The 15,207-nt window shown below is 55.2% G+C and overlaps 2 protein-coding genes across 2 annotated transcripts in view; one reads left to right on the top strand and one right to left on the bottom strand.

Moving 5' to 3' along the window:
* The first annotated feature begins 3,261 nt into the window (after window positions 1-3,261).
* SPPL2B (signal peptide peptidase like 2B) overlaps window positions 3,262-15,207 on the top strand; it is a 29,725-nt gene continuing 17,779 nt past the window's right edge. Inside the window, exons 1-2 of the mRNA XM_015567462.1 lie at window positions 3,262-3,266; window positions 4,955-4,961. The gene's annotated coding sequence lies outside the window, so the exon portion shown is untranslated. The remainder of the gene's footprint in view (window positions 3,267-4,954; window positions 4,962-15,207) is intronic.
* The window catches only part of LSM7 (LSM7 homolog, U6 small nuclear RNA and mRNA degradation associated), a 6,141-nt gene continuing 319 nt past the window's right edge, over window positions 9,386-15,207 (bottom strand). Inside the window, exons 2-4 of the mRNA XM_006754104.2 lie at window positions 15,069-15,204; window positions 11,899-11,970; window positions 9,386-9,669 (exon numbers count right to left, since the gene is read on the bottom strand). Of these exons, the coding sequence (XP_006754167.1) occupies window positions 9,527-9,669; window positions 11,899-11,970; window positions 15,069-15,204 (351 nt within the window). The 3' untranslated portion in view covers window positions 9,386-9,526. The remainder of the gene's footprint in view (window positions 9,670-11,898; window positions 11,971-15,068; window positions 15,205-15,207) is intronic.

Raw genomic sequence — 15,207 nt, 5'->3', positions numbered from 1 at the left:
CTGTGCACGCAGCCTGCTCGCTAGCTGTGGGTGCCCGGGCTGCAGGTGTCTGGGGGCTGTGGGCGCGCGGGGACATATGCGCGCAGGTGCCGGGACGTGCATCAGGCGTCATGGTGAGGCCTGGGGACCAAGACAGGAATGAATGGGCCTCAGTGTGCTCCCTGCCTGTGTTGGGGCGCGTCTGAGGAGCCCTGTGGCCATGGTGGGGCTGTGGTGCAGGAAACGCAGGCACCCTAAACTGTGCCCTTCGGGGACCTAACCCCCTCTTGGATGCTCCCAGTCCAGGCCTTCACCACCTGGCACTTGGACACTTGCCCCAGCCTCTTGGAGACTCAGGACAGAGCTCCAGGCTCATTCCCCACGTGCTGCCCAGAGGACGGGTAACTAGAACCAGCTCTGGCTTCCTATTGCCCCCAGGATCTCATCTAACTCTATCCTCCCTTCCTCCCTCCCTCCCCTCATTCAGCTCCCAGTGCAGCTCCTCTTTGCTCTTCCTCAAACATGCCATCCCCTCTCCAGGCTCAGAGCCTTTTTTTTTCCCGCCGCCCCACACCGTGAGCTTTCTTGGCCATTTGCTAATAACTTGTGCTTGTCTGACTAATGGGGCTTTTCCACCACTGAGTCCTCACCAGCCTGTGCAGTATGAGGGCGCTCAAGGATGTTTGCAAGAGAATGAGAGTCTTGCTTTTACACACAGTGAACGGTGTGGAGGCCCCCATGCTTGGGACCCTCATGTCAGGAGGGGCCTGCCTTGCCCGGTGAAAGGCGTCCTGTGGGAGCGGACATCCTAGAGTCATGGCACACTGGGGTGACGCGTCCCTATTCCTGACTCTCAGGCTGGGGTATTTGGCTCCAGAGTCGGAAGGACCGAGGGCAGAAATCGGACCAGGAGTGGGTGTCCTGACCCTTAGGATGGGACCTGCCCAGCACTGGCCAGGAGTGAGTGCTGCCCTGGTCAGGGGCTCACACTGTGGAGTCTGCGGGGGAGGCAGGATGTTACTGAGGCAGGTGGCGGGCATCCCCCATCATGCTAATAACCCCAGTTATTAGCGATGGCCAAGCACTTCCTGTGTGCTGGTCTCCATTCTAAATCCTAGTAGAGGCCCTTCGCACCTCACTGCCACCGATAAGTAAACTGAGGCTCAGAGATGCCACGTGACCCAAGGGAGAGGGTCAAGGCGGGCCTGGCTGCCCTGAGGGCTGGGGGCTTGTAACCTTGCACTGTCCCCCCCTCCCCCCCCGAGCCTCCCTGACCACTGCGTCCTTCCAGCTGCTTCGATGGTGGCCTGGCATCAGCTCAGCCACCTGTGACTCAAGCAGGCTCTGTGCCCAGACTGTCTCACTGGCCCAAGGCCCAGGAACTGCGTCCCAGGAGGCACAAGCCAGGCCCCCCTCAGGTGGAGGTTGTGGTTCCCTTCCTGGCCCCCTGGCCCCCAAAAGTGCAGAAAGAGGACCTGAGCACCCCTCCCTCATGCATCCCCACCCCCAAGACCAGCCCAGGTCCCTGCACAGAGAAGTCATCGCTGGGACAAGCTATGTGACCTGGGACAGTCACTTCTCTTCTCCGACCTTCCCTCTCTTCCTCCTGATGCCTGCCTCTCAAGGAAAGCTTGTTGAGCACCTACTATGTGCCAGGAGGGAGAGATGCTGGGATGGAACGGGGGACTTGCCATGGAAGGGGAGTGGAGTAGACAAACAAAATAATCATAAAGTGGGGAGGGAAACTCAGAGAGATACCCGGTGCCCAACTTAGGCTGGGGGTCAGGGGTGCTTCCCTAAAGAGGGGCTGCTGGAGGTGAGTCCTACAGGGTGAGGGGGGCGGGTAACCAACACAATGGCCTGGGTTCAAATCTTGGTTCTGCCACTTCCTGGCTGTGGGATTATGGGAGATTCTCCTCTAGCCTCAATTTCCACATCTGTAATATGGGGACCAGAACAATACCCATGTTCCAGGGCTGCAAAAACTCCGCTTTTTAAAAATATATATTTTATTGATTTTTTTACAGAGCAGAAGGGAGAGTAATAGAGAGATAGAAACATCGATGAGAAACATCGATCAGCTGCCTCCTGCACACTCCCCAGTGGGGATGTGCCCACAACCAAGGTACCTGCCCTTGACCGGAATCGAACCTGGGACCCTTGAGTCTGCAGGCGGATGCTCTATGCACTGAGCCAAACCGGTCAGAGCAAAAACTCCACTTTTGATGACAGAGGGGGACACCAGGAGGGTGCTGGTGGCTCTGCCCAGCTTGTGGTCATTGCTCTGGATGCCTGGCTGAAGAGCAGAGTGAGGCCAGGGCACATGCCGCCTCAGGACTTGGCGTGGCCGTTCCCACTGCCTGCACCACCCTTCCTCCAGACATCTGCTCAGATCCCCGCACATTCCTTTCTGACTCACATCTCCTCCCCTGCCTCCTTCGGTCCCATTCTTACCACCTCGCCACTTCCCCCAGCTAAGATACTCTGTAATTTACTGATTTACCCTGTTTATCATGTGCCTTTAAAAAAATGTCTGTGGCTCCAATAGGCACACAATAGGCGTGCAATGAACATGGGTGGAATGAACCAGTGACCCAGTGACATGGAGGGTGGTAGATTTTGCTCTCAGAGGTGGGGTTTTGGGGAGCCTGAGGAGGGGGCGTGGTACTTGTTTTTCTCGAAGCGTCTTCTGTTTCCTGAAACCACTGCTTATCTTCTCCGTTCTGTCCTTGGCCAGCATCTTCCTACAAAATGTCGCCAGTGTGAGCCCTCCGAGGGCAGGGACCACTCCTAACTTCCTCACTGCCGTGTCCCTGGAGCACACAGTAGGTGCTCAGCAAATGGCTGACTGTGCACTTTGGCATTCAGAAGAAGAGGAAGTGGGTCCAACTCCTGGGTGGCTCTCTGGGCTTAGCACCCCCAGAGGGATGCTGTCATGGGGAGCGAGGGGGAGCGTGGGAAGAGGGTGCAGCTAGGAGTCAGAGCCTCCTAGGCAGTGGGGCCGCAAGATTACCTGGTTGCCAAGGTTACAACCACCTGAGGTAGGGATGTTACCATGGAGATGGACCACCTGGGAGGAGAGAATGGCTCCAGATGGGGAAGCCATGGGAGGGGCTGGAGAGGGAGGGATGCAGCCACTTGCCCAGGGGTTTTCCCACGTCCCTGTGGGGAGGGGGTCCAGCAGGGGCCATGGGCTCTCCCTCCTCCGCATCTCCGTGCCTGGGAAAGCCAGTAGGAGCCCTGCTGTGGTCATAACTATTTCTAAAATTAAGAAAACTCCTCCTCTGGTCCTCGCTCTCCAGCGAGATGTGTAGGATGGGCTGTTTCCACCGGTGGAGGCAGGCTCTGGGGGCAGGTGGCCTGAGAGCCTCAAATGTGGCCCCGGACAAGTGGTATCCCCTCCGTAACTGGGTGTGGGGCCATCCGGTGCTCAGTGGCAAAAGTGCATACAGAGCAGTTGAGGCTTTGGGCTCCAGATCCAGACCCTGGGGTTGTGCTGGGTCCCTGCTGTGTGTGACCCAAAGCGAGGGACAGAACCTCTCTGGCATCCCGTCTGTAACATGGAAATAATACCAGTCCCTCTGGCTTGTACAGCACACCAGGACGGTTTTCTGCCTCCGGCTCTTCATTCCTGGGTGATTTCTGACCCCTGCTGGCTCTGGTCAGCATGGCATGGCCCTGATGGATGGGCGGGAGCTGGCAGGGTGGATCAAGGAACCCCAGATTGCTGACCTGGGTCCTGAATAGAGGTAGAAAGCTAGACAAGACAAGAGGGCCCTCATTCCGTAGCCAGAATTTATTGGGCATCAGAGACCTCCTACCCTCTAGCCCAGCCGTGGGGAAACTACGGCCCGCGGGCTGGATCCGGCCTTTTGAAATGAATAAAACTAAAAAAAAAAAAAAAGACCGTACCCTTTTATGTAATGATGTTTACTTTGAATTTATATTAGTTCACACAAACACTCCATCCATGCTTTTGTTCCGGCCCTCCGGTCCAGTTTAAGAACCCATTGTGGCCCTCGAGTCAAAAGGTTTGCCCACCCCTGCTCTAGCTCCTAGTCATCTCCTTCCTTTTTTTTTTTTTAATATTTTTTTGTAGTGATTTTCAGAGAGAGGGGAAGGGAGAGGGAGAGAGAGAGAGAAACATTGATATGAGAGTGAAACATCAATCAGCTGCCTCCTGCATGCTCCCTACTGCCGATCCAGCCTGCAACCCAGGCATGTGCCCTGACCAGGAATTGACCGGGCTCCTGCACATCCCCCACTGGGGATGTGCCCGCAACCCAGGTACATGCCCTTGACCGGAATCGAACCTGGGACCTTTCAGTCCGCAGGCCGACGCTCTATCCACTGAGCCAAACCGGTCTCGGCTTCTCCTTTCTTTAAAAAATATATCTTTATTGATTTCAGAGAGGAAGGGAGAGGGAGAGAGATAGAAACATCAGTGATCAGAGGGAATCATTGATCGGCTGCCTCCTGCAGGCCCCACACTGGGGATCAAGCCCACAACCCAGGCATGTGCCCTGACCGGGAATCGAGCCGTGACCTCCTGGCCACGCCAGCCAGCGCTCCTAGTTTAATGGTTCTGCAGACGGCGGGGGCTCTGCGTGGGCTTGGAGTTGGGGAGGGATATGTTGAGAGCAGCGGGGAGCAGGAGGGCCATCTGGGGTGTCTCACTGTCTCAGCCTGGGCTGACCCTGAGCTCAAACCAACATCCCTGGGGATCCAAGATCCACACGCGTGTGCAAAGCTTCCCATTCACGGAACCTCTTCCTTTTACATCCATGTCCTTGTCTGAGTCCACGCAGAGCTGGATTGCTCTTGTTTCACTCACCAGGAGCCAGGGCTCCAGAAACAGACAGCGGCATGCCCAGATGCTGCGGGGGGGTGGAGGGGGGAGACTTCTGGGCTCTGTGGCACAGGGTCGCAGGATACAGGCCTTGTCCAGTCCTTTCGCTGGAGCCGGGGCTGGGAGGGAGCAGGTGAGGTCTCCTCTTGGCTTTTGGTGGCAGGAATGGACCTGCAGTGTGAGAGTGAGGGCACCTGCTCCCTCCCAGCCCCTGACTGGAGCCAGGGTGGTGGGCAGGGATCCCTTCCCTTCTCTGTCTGCCCCCTGCCCCATGAGCTCTCCCACCCATTCAGCTGGGGCTGAGTTTCTGCACCCATGAGACAGTCAGCTTTGGCGGCTTTGGAGTATAGGAGGTGGCGGGCAGAAGGTGCAGGAGGCTTTGTGACCCTTAAAAAGTTGCTGAGCCTCTCTGGGCCTCAGTGTCATCATCTGTGAACAGGGATAATGAGAGGGTTTGGGGAGGGCTAAATGAGCCAGAAGGGGTGTTACCCCTCCTTTACAAAAGCTGTTTTGGAGACAAGGCAGGACTGACCATCACCAATGTCAAACTCCTATCCACCTTTCAGAGACCCCAGAATCTGTAATGGGGGTGGGGTCATGGGGCTCTCTGGCTGGTCTGAGCTCAAGCTGGGGTCTGCCCCGTTCTGGCCAGGTGCTGGGGGCTCTAGCGATGTCTCCCAGGGCGGGGCCTTGGTAGACAGCAGGTGAGGCCTCTCAGCCAGCACCCAGAAGCTGTGGGCCGTGGTGACCCTCTGCATGTGCAGCAGGGCTGGCCTCTGTTCTGGTGGCTGGAGCCGCTGCCCAGCGTCCTGAGGCCTGCAAGGACTGCGGGCGGGGACTAGAAGGACGGGATCCAGGCAGGAGCCCGATGGCATTATGGGCTGGCTGCTGGCTGTGGGGGCTGGGGATTTACACTGCGTCCAGGAGGTCAGGGAGTGGGGACCCAGTTTCGATGGCCAGGTGGCCATGTCTTCATTTCTCGCCCCCCCCCCCCCAACGCCACCCTCATCTCTGTAAATCTGTCTCTGTGTCTCCCCGTGTGCTTCTGGCCTTCTCGTCCTCTGACTCCTTATAAAATATTAAACTTTTCATATCATATTAAATGTAAAATATGAACGATTCTACCTCTCCTTGTGAAATATTAAAATGAGAGTAGGCTAACAGGCTCCTTTGATCACTATCTTCAATCCCAGGTCCTTCAGGATCTTTCTCTATATATTTAAAAGCTTAGAAACATAAGATATTTTAAAAATGTATTAATGTATTATTTTAGTTGAATGGTATTGTACCGTATGTATCGTGATGAACTTGTGTTTCCCTGTACAATCTGTCACGGCCTCCGTGAGCACGTCTTAGTGACCTGTCACTGTGTAACAAACATCCCTCAAACTCGGTGGCATAAAACAATTTATTATTTCTCACGATTCTGTAGTTTGGCTGCAAAGTCCCTCCTGGGTTAACTCAGGAGGCCCCAGACACTTGCAGGGTTCCCCAGGAATTCTGAAGCCCTCATAGTGCACAGGCATGTGGTGCTGGCTGTTGGCTGGGGGGCCGCAGTGCTCCTCCATAGGGCTGCCCAGGCTCCAGGAAGCTGGTCCAGCTTCCTTTTGTCAGGGCAGCATTCCCAGAGGACACAGGCGGAAGCCACAAGGCCCCTTTGCAAACTAGTCTCTGAGTTCCCACGCTGTCATTTCTGCCTTATTCTTACTAGCAAATCAGGCCCCCAGAATCCAAAGGTTGGAGAGACAGACCCCCTCCCTTGCTGGGAAGAGCTGCGGACAATTTGTGCTTGTATTTAAGCACCCTGCACAGAGAGCTCAATGTCATTGTAAAACGTTGCTTTGTAGTTGTTGCAGGAACCCGAGTTTGTACAGCAGATCCCCCAGGGATGGGCAGCTAGGTTATTTCCAATCTTTTACAAACTAGGCCAAAGCGACTCTCTAGGGCAGATATGGTTCAATGGCAGGATCTCATCTTATCTCCCTTTCTGGGGAGTTCTGCCTGAGCCCCCAAAAGTCAGGTCTCCCCCCCCCCGCCCCGCATTTTGCTCTCATTTTCAGACTTCAACACAAAGCTTTGTGCTCTTAACCCCCACACACAACTGCAGCCTGGTGCCTACCCACATAGTGGATATGCATTGCCTTTGCTTGAACTTTAGAGACAAAGAACTAGACCTCAGAAAGGTTGGGACACTTCCTCTAAGCCACACAGCAAATCGTGGGAGGAGATCTGAGCCCGGACTCGGTGGCTACTGAGGGCAGCTTTTGCCCTCGTCAGTTTGCTGGGAGGTGAGGGGGTCAGTGGAGAGTGGTCTGGAGCCTGGGGCTGCTTTGAGGGGCACAACTGTGGGGCAGTGGGTGCCAGACACGAGCCTGCTTCCTCTATGACAAAAGTTCAGGGCTGGAAAACCAGGTGTCCCTCTGCCCTGGCCCCTGCTGCCCAGAGGCCCCCAGAGGACACAGGCGGAAGCCACAAGGCCCCTTTGCAAGCTAGTCTCTGAGTTCCCACGCTGTCATTTCTGCCTTATTCTTACTAGCAAATCAGGCCCCCAGAATCCAAAGGTTGGAGAGACAGACCCCCTCCCTTGCTGGGAAGAGCTGCGGACAATTTGTGCTTGTATTTAAGCACCCTGCACAGAGAGCTCAATGTCATTGTAAAACGTTGCTTTGTAGTTGTTGCAGGAACCCGAGTTTGTACAGCAGATCCCCCAGGGATGGGCAGCTAGGTTATTTCCAATCTTTTACAAACTAGGCCAAAGCGACTCTCTAGGGCAGATATGGTTCAATGGCAGGATCTCATCTTATCTCCCTTTCTGGGGAGTTCTGCCTGAGCCCCCAAAAGTCAGGTCTCCCCTCGCCCCCGCATTTTGCTCTCATTTTCAGACTTCAACACAAAGCTTTGTGCTCTTAACCCCCACACACAACTGCAGCCTGGTGCCTACCCACAGAGTGGATATGCATTGCCTTTGCTTGAACTTGAGAGACAAAGAACTAGACCTCAGAAAGGTTGGGACACTTCCTCTAAGCCACACAGCAAATCGTGGGAGGAGATCTGAGCCCGGACTCGGTGGCTACTGAGGGCAGCTTTTGCCCTCGTCAGTTTGCTGGGAGGTGAGGGGGTCAGTGGAGAGTGGTCTGGAGCCTGGGGCTGCTTTGAGGGGCACAACTGTGGGGCAGTGGGTGCCAGACACGAGCCTGCTTCCTCTATGACAAAAGTTCAGGGCTGGAAAACCAGGTGTCCCTCTGCCCTGGCCCCTGCTGCCCAGAGGCTCTAAAGGAGGTCTGATTAGCCTGTGAACATGCCGCTCTCCACCCCATCCCACTCCGGGGTTGAGCTCCTGAGCCCTCCAACCCTAAGCTCTCAGGTCTGTCTCAGCCTGTGTCTTGGCCTCGGGCAGGGCAGGCTGGCTGTGCAGAATGAACAGACCAGAGGCTGGGCTCCGTCCCTCCATGGTGTGGCCTCCCTGTCCCCCAGTTGTCAAATGGACAGAGGGAATCTTCCCGACATCGAGGCAGAGGTTTGGATGTTGGCATGCTGGGCGTGCCCAGGTTCTAGGTCACAGCCTTCCCTGGGGGTGCAACCCCCCACAGCTAGGCTAGCACCGCCAGTGCCCAGCGATTGGAGGCTTTGGCTCCGGAATGAGGCCTCTAATAAGGGACTGGAGGAGGTGGGCAGGGCCAGCTGGCAGGAAGGATGAGCATGTGTGCGAGCTGGCCCCTGGGCCCCTAATTCCCAGCAGCTGGGTCTGGCCACAGCAGAGCCCAGATCCCAAGATTAGGAGGGAGCCGGCAGTTCGTTTGTCTGGTGGCTATGACGAACAGGTAGCCATCTAGCTGCCGCTTCCTGTGTGACCCCAGCCATTAGTGAATAGGTTGCCAGCCGGCAATTCCCAGCCTCAGCCCTGCTGTCACTCAGGCATGGTACCGTGGGGGACAGTCTTAACAAGGGCAGTTTATGAAACAGGAGCCAGGAAAAGCCCTGCTTTTAGGAATAGGGCACTGAGGGGGCATTCATGAGCATGACCACTGAGGGGACCAGCCGAGGAGAGGGTTGGGGTGGAGTCCTGGGCTGAGAGGAGCAGGGGGAAGGCCCTGGGTGGGCTGGGGCTGGACTGAGGGGAGGGGAGAAGAGGGTCAGGAGAACTTGGAGGCTGCAGGACTGGGCTGAGGCCCACACTCCATCTGCGTTGTTCTTTGTGAGAATGAAGCTGTAAGCAGGGACCTGAATGGAAGACCCTGGTGTGGGGACACTCAGGACAGCATATGGAGGCACTGAAGGGACCAAGCCGAGGAGCAGAGACAGCTGCTGGGATCTGCCTGCTGCGAAGGCTGGTGGCTGGTCCACCCCCTGGAGCCACAGGCCGGCCTGGGATGTCTGCACCTGGCTCCAGCCTCACAAGTCCCTGTCCCCGACCTGGATGGTGCGTGCCCAGTCATCTTGGAATGCCCCAGTCCCCATCACTGACCACGGCTGGCGCTTGGCAACTCAGCTGAACTGATCCCTGTGACCAAGCTTTGCCAGAACATCAAGGCTGAAAGCAAGATTTTGGGGCTCCTGGAAATGAGAGATTTGCAATTTTATTAAGAAAACAAAAAATAACCTATACAAAAAGGAAAGTTCCATCTCTGCGGACAGCATTTAAGGCAGGAGGGACAGCTCCAAGTCTGACGGCATCCGTGTCTGTGCCCTCCCCGCCTGCTAGGCCTCCTGCTGCTGGATGAAGGGGTTGGGAATGGCCTCCATGCCATCCTGCGGGCAGATGAGCACCACTGAGGTGCCCCTGCACACCACCAGGCCCAGCTGGCGGGTGTCCTCTGTAAGCTTGTATTGGTCATCAGGGTCTGTGGAGGAAGAGAGGCTGGAGTAAGAACTTGAGACCATGCCTGGGGCAGGACGGGGTCTGGGGTCTGAAGATCTGAATCAAAGGGTCCTCTGACCGCTTCCCCCATCCCTCCTTCCAGGACTCTGGAGGGGACATGCTGGCCAGGGCAGCAGGCCAAACGCCTCCCAAAGCCAGACATGCAGCCCTTCTCCCTGCAGTGGCCCATGGACGAGAAGAGTTCTGGAAACCACCATCTGAGGCCTGTCCTCATTCTGCAAATGAGTACAGGGAGGCCCAGGGGACCGCAGGATGCTGGGTAGCGAAGCTAATTGGGGGCACCGGCACCTGAGCCAGCGGAGACCCTGGGGCTATGTAATTAGACAGGCAGCTGGAACACAGATTTGTGAAAGCCGTGCAGGGCCACTGCTCACCCGTGTCCAAGGTGTGTAACAGCAGAGCGAGAGGGACCCCATGGAAGTGACAGTAAGTTCCAGGGGAGCTCTTCTGAGGTCACAGCGACTGAAAGTCCCCATTACTATTACTGAAGGATGTGGGGGAGGGGAACCAGGCGGCCCAGTGAAATCAGAGACCCCATCTGAGAGGCAGCCGTCCACCCTCAGACCCTGCAGGGACAACAGCTGTGTGAGCCCGACCTTCCCATACGCTATGCATTCAGGCCTCCCTGAGGGGCTGTCCTGGACCGAGAGGAGGGGACACAGACCTGCTCAGCAAGTGAGGCAGCACGCTGGTAGGAGAGGCTCTGTAGAAGGCGCAGCAGCCACACCTCCCAGGGCCAACCGGCCCTAAGCGCTTTGCCCGCTTGAGCTGGCCTGGTTTCCCCACTGGCCCCAGGTGGTGGGCCTGTCTTATAGACAAGGAATTCATCCATCCAGGGTGGCAGGGCTGAGACTCTGGGTGTACCCAGGCAGGCAGAGAAAAAGTGAGGGCACAGCAAGAGGCCTCCTGGAGTTTACCAACTGAGCTGACCATGTTTCTGCTCTTGTCTGGCTGTGATAACTTTTCACCAGAGCAACTCGTGTCTCAGGCATTAATGGTCCCGTGAGGAGCAAGACCCTCCCTCCTTACCTCCCTCCTAGGTGCTGGCATCCCCTTAATGCCTGGATCAGGCTGAGCTCAAGAACTTGTTGGCTGTCCTTGCAGGTGTGCTCAGAGGTCAGAGCACTGGTCCATGCACTGAAAGGTTGTGGGTTCAGTTCCCAGTCAAGGGCATGTACCTGGGTTGTAGGTTTGAATCCAGGCCCCAGTTGGGGAGCATGCTGGAGGCAACCAATCGGTGTGTCTCTCATATCCACGTTTCTCTCTTTTCTCCTGTCCTCCCATCTACTCTCTAAAAATCAATGGAAGCATGTCCTTGGGTGAAAATTAACAAAAAAACAAAAAGAACTTGTTGGCTAATGGTCAGGGATGGCCTGACCGCTGTGCGCTGCTGCAGGTGGAGGGTCTTGAGATTTAGGGGTACAGGGGCGGGGGCATGGTATAAGGGGAATGGGACCCTTGTCAGCCGCAGGAGTAACACACGGGAATGGCAGGAGACAGTGGGCTGGCCAAGCCCTGGAGTAGGTTGGCATTTCTCTTTTCTAATTTGTTGATTTGAAAGAAACACATCAATTTGTTGTTCCACTTAGTTATACATTCATTAATTGATTCTTGTATGTGCCCTGAGTGGGGATCAAACCTGCAACCTTGGTGTATCGGGACGATGTTCTAACCAACTGAGCTACCCAGCCAGGGCCAGTTGGCATCTTTCTAACCAAGCCAGGCAGCAAGTGTCTCAGGATCAGTAATGGTGGATTAGCAAAACACCCCCAACATCCCTGAAGTCTCTGAGAGGATGGTGTCGTGAGCTTGTCTGGAATGCTGGGACAGTGACAGAGTAAAGATATATGGCAGCTGTCTGGTCTACAAGGACCACATTTACCATTCAGACAGCAGGTCTGGAGCAGTAAGGAAGGCCCCGCAGCCCTAGCCGGCTTGGCTCAGTGGTTAGAGCGTCGGCCTGCGGACTGAAGGGTCCCAGGTTCGATTCCGGCCAAGGGCACATGCCTGGGTTGCAGGCTCAATCCCCAGTGGGGGTGTGCAGGAGGCAGCTGATCAAGGATTCTCTCTCATCATTGATGTTTCTATCTCTCTCTCCTTCTCCCTTCCTCTCTGAAACCAATAAAGAAAAAAAAAAAAAGGAAGTCCCCGCAAGTCCTGGAGGCCTCCAAGTCCTGCTGGCTGCACTCACCTCTCATGTATTCGATGGTGCCATCAAGCACAAGGTTGAGGAGTGGGTCAAACCCTTTCAGGATTCCACTGGCTTGTAGGAATCACCGAGAAGAGAAGAGAAATGGGAAGGTTGTAAGATCAACAGTGGTTCAGGAGGCAGGTACCAAATGTCACTAAATTGCATACCTTAAAATGGTTAATTTTGTGATGTGAATTTTACCTCTCAGTGGTTAGAGTTTCGGCCTGTGGACCAAGAGTTTTGAACTTGATTCCTGGTCAAGGGCACCTGCCTAGATTGCAGGTTCAAACTCTGGCCTTGGATGGGGCTCAAGTGGGAGGCAACCAATCGATGTGTCTCTAACACATTGATATTTCTCTCTCTCCCTTACCCCCTCCCCCTTGGTCTCTTTTCTCCTGTCCTCCCATCTACTCTCTAAAAATCAATGGAAGCATGTCCTTGGGTGAAAATTAACAAAAAAACAAAAAGAACTCGTTGGCTAATGGTCAGGGATGGCCTGACCGCTGTGCACTGCTGCAGGTGGAGGGTCTTGAGATTTAGGGGTACAGGGGTGGGGGGCATGGTATTTATATTCTCTCTAAAAATCAATGGAAAAAATATCCTCACTCCTCAGGAGAGGATTAAAAAAAAACTGAACAACAACAAAAAAACCCAAGCATCATAGGTTATGGTTCCTTGGCCAAGTGACGTATCTTTGCACCTGAGAGGGGGGTGGCCCCCAGTGCCCCGACAGGCCATCCACGCTCCCTGCCCATTGCTGCCTCTCCCAACTGTTCTCTCTGGCCTGCAGACCTTCACACTCATTTATGCTTCTGCCTGTGATGCTCCAACTCCCACCCCTCTTTTCCAACTCCTTTCTTCGCCCGGTGCAGGAAGATACCCAACTATGCCAGCACTCTGTGTGCCCATTTCCCATGAAAGGCAGGGACTAGGCACTGTACTGCCTCCTCCTCACTAGACTCCAGTGGCAGATGCAAAGTTAAAAAACATGATTACACATAAAGCTGCAAACTGTGACAGGTACTGCTAGGAAATTTTAACAAAGAGGCCTCAGGAAAGGTGGAGGGTCAGGGAAGGTTTCCCAGAGCCAAAACCTTGAGTTGAGAGCAGGAAAATGACTCTGGCAGTTAACCTGGTAACAGCACTCCAGGCAGAGAAAACACGTACCTTTATAGCCCAGTGGCAGATGAGAACCCCATTAGTCAGAGGTACCAAAGGTTTGTATTTACCTTGGACAAGGGGGAGCCCCCAGAGGGCTGAATAGCAAACAAGAATTGATGTTTTTAACAGGTCCCTCCGGCCCATATGTGGAGACTGACTGTTGGACAATTCTGTCCCCCAGGAGACACTGGGCGATGTCTGAGACATTTTGGTTGTCAAAACTAAGGGATGCTGCCAACATGCCCGCCCGCATGGCTCAGTGGTCGAGTGTCGACTTATGAACCAGTAGGTAAAGGCGCAATTCCCTGATGGGGCACATACCCGGGTTGCAGGCTTGATCCCCAGTGGGGGGTGTGCGGGAGGCAGCCAATCAATGATTCTCTCTAATCACTGATGTTTCTCTCTCTCTCTCCCTCTCCCTCTCCCTCTGAAATCATTAAAAATACTAGAGGCCCACAGGTCAAGTTGAGGGACCCCACCGGGGCACGAATTTGTGCACCAGGCCTCTAGTATGCATATAAGATCTTGGTTAATCTCTTCTTGTCCTCTTCCCCTCCCCCTCCCCGCTGAGATTCATCAGTCTGTTCCATGTTTCCATGCCTGTGCATTGAGCATCTGCCCCCTGGTGGTCAGTGCACGTCATAGCTACAGGGTCAACCGGTTGCTTAGGCTGTTATATGTACCAGGTATAGACTAGAGGCCCAGTGCATGGATTCGTGCACTGGTGGGGTCCCTCGGCCTGGCCTGTGCTCTCTTGCAATTGGGGACCCCTATGGGGATGTTGAACTGCAGGTTCCAGCCCAATCCTGGCAGGGGCTGAAATCGGCAGTCCAACATCCCCGAGGGATGTAGTAGTATGCGAAGCAGGTGGCCGGGGAGGAGCCCAAGCTGGGGCCGGGCACTGCGCTGCTCCGGCTCATCCAGGCCTTGCTACGCTGCCGCTGCTGAAGCTGTGCTCACCAGCCCAGCTATGAGCCAGGCTTCTGGCTGAGCAGCACTCCTGCTGTGGGAGTGCACTGACCACCAGGGGTCAGCTCCTGCACTGAGCGTCTGCCCCCTGGTGGTCAGTGTGCATCATAGCTACCAGTAAGCTGGTTCAAGTCGGTGGAATGGTTGACTGGTAGTATAGGCCTTTTGCCACTGGGCTCACCAGCAGTGAGCCTGGCTTCTGGAGCGCACTGACCACCAGGGGGCAGCGTCTGCATTGAGTGTCTGCCCCCTGGTGGTCAGTGCACATCATGGCAACAGGTCATTCCACTGTTCAGTCAATTTGCATATTGGCCTTTTATTATATAGGACTAGTAGCTCTCCTCCTGCACCGCCCTCCTGTAGATCCCCCATCCCCCATAGTTTGCTGCCCTGCCCCCTCCTGTAGCTCTCCACCCGCTGCTTGTAGCTCCCCCACCCCCCATAGCTTGCTGCCCTACTCCCTCCTGTAGCTCTCTACCCCCAGCTTGTAGCTCGCTGTCCCACCCTCCTGCTAATCCATGATCGGTCCTAACCCAGTTAGTCATTATGCTTCACAGCTTAATGACCATTCGCATATTACATCTTTATTATATAGAATTATATAGGATATAGATAGATAGATATTTAAAGCAAAAAAAAAAGCCTAAGGGATGCTCCTAGCATCCAGTGGGTGGAGGCCAGGAATGGCGCTCAACAACCCACGTGTCCAGGACGGCCTCCACAACCGAGAACATTTGGGCCCAAAGTTAAAAGTGCGGCTCTTTAGGAACTCGGTGAAGGAGCACCAGTGAGGAGCGGCGGCGGCAGAACCGCACAGGAGGCCAGACTGGCATCCCAGCCCCAGGTGGACCACTGGGGTCCCCTTTCCCAGCCTCAGCCTCCCCGCTGCAAAGGGGAGCGGCAGCACTGGCCCCGGCGCCTCTAGGAAGCTTGCACGAGTTATCCCGGCAAAGCGCCTCAGCGGTGCCGGGTATCAGCTGTCACTCTTGCCCCCCATTACTTCTCGTAAATCATTAGGGGGTGCAGAGCGGGTGCCTCACCTTCGCGGCCTCCCTGAAACTTCACCCGGATCGTCTTGTCGATGTACTTGGACAGGTCCAAGATGCTCTCCTTCTTCTTCTTCTCTTTGTCCTGCGGGGGAAGCAGAGCGCGTGAGGCGGGCAGCGCGGCCAGCCCCTG

This window comes from Myotis davidii, unplaced genomic scaffold, assembly GCF_000327345.1.
Source record: "Myotis davidii unplaced genomic scaffold, ASM32734v1 scaffold551, whole genome shotgun sequence".
In the NCBI taxonomy this organism is placed as follows: domain Eukaryota; kingdom Metazoa; phylum Chordata; class Mammalia; order Chiroptera; family Vespertilionidae; genus Myotis; species Myotis davidii.
Note: the sequence above shows the minus strand (reverse complement) of the source record. Positions and strands in the feature narration are given on the sequence as shown.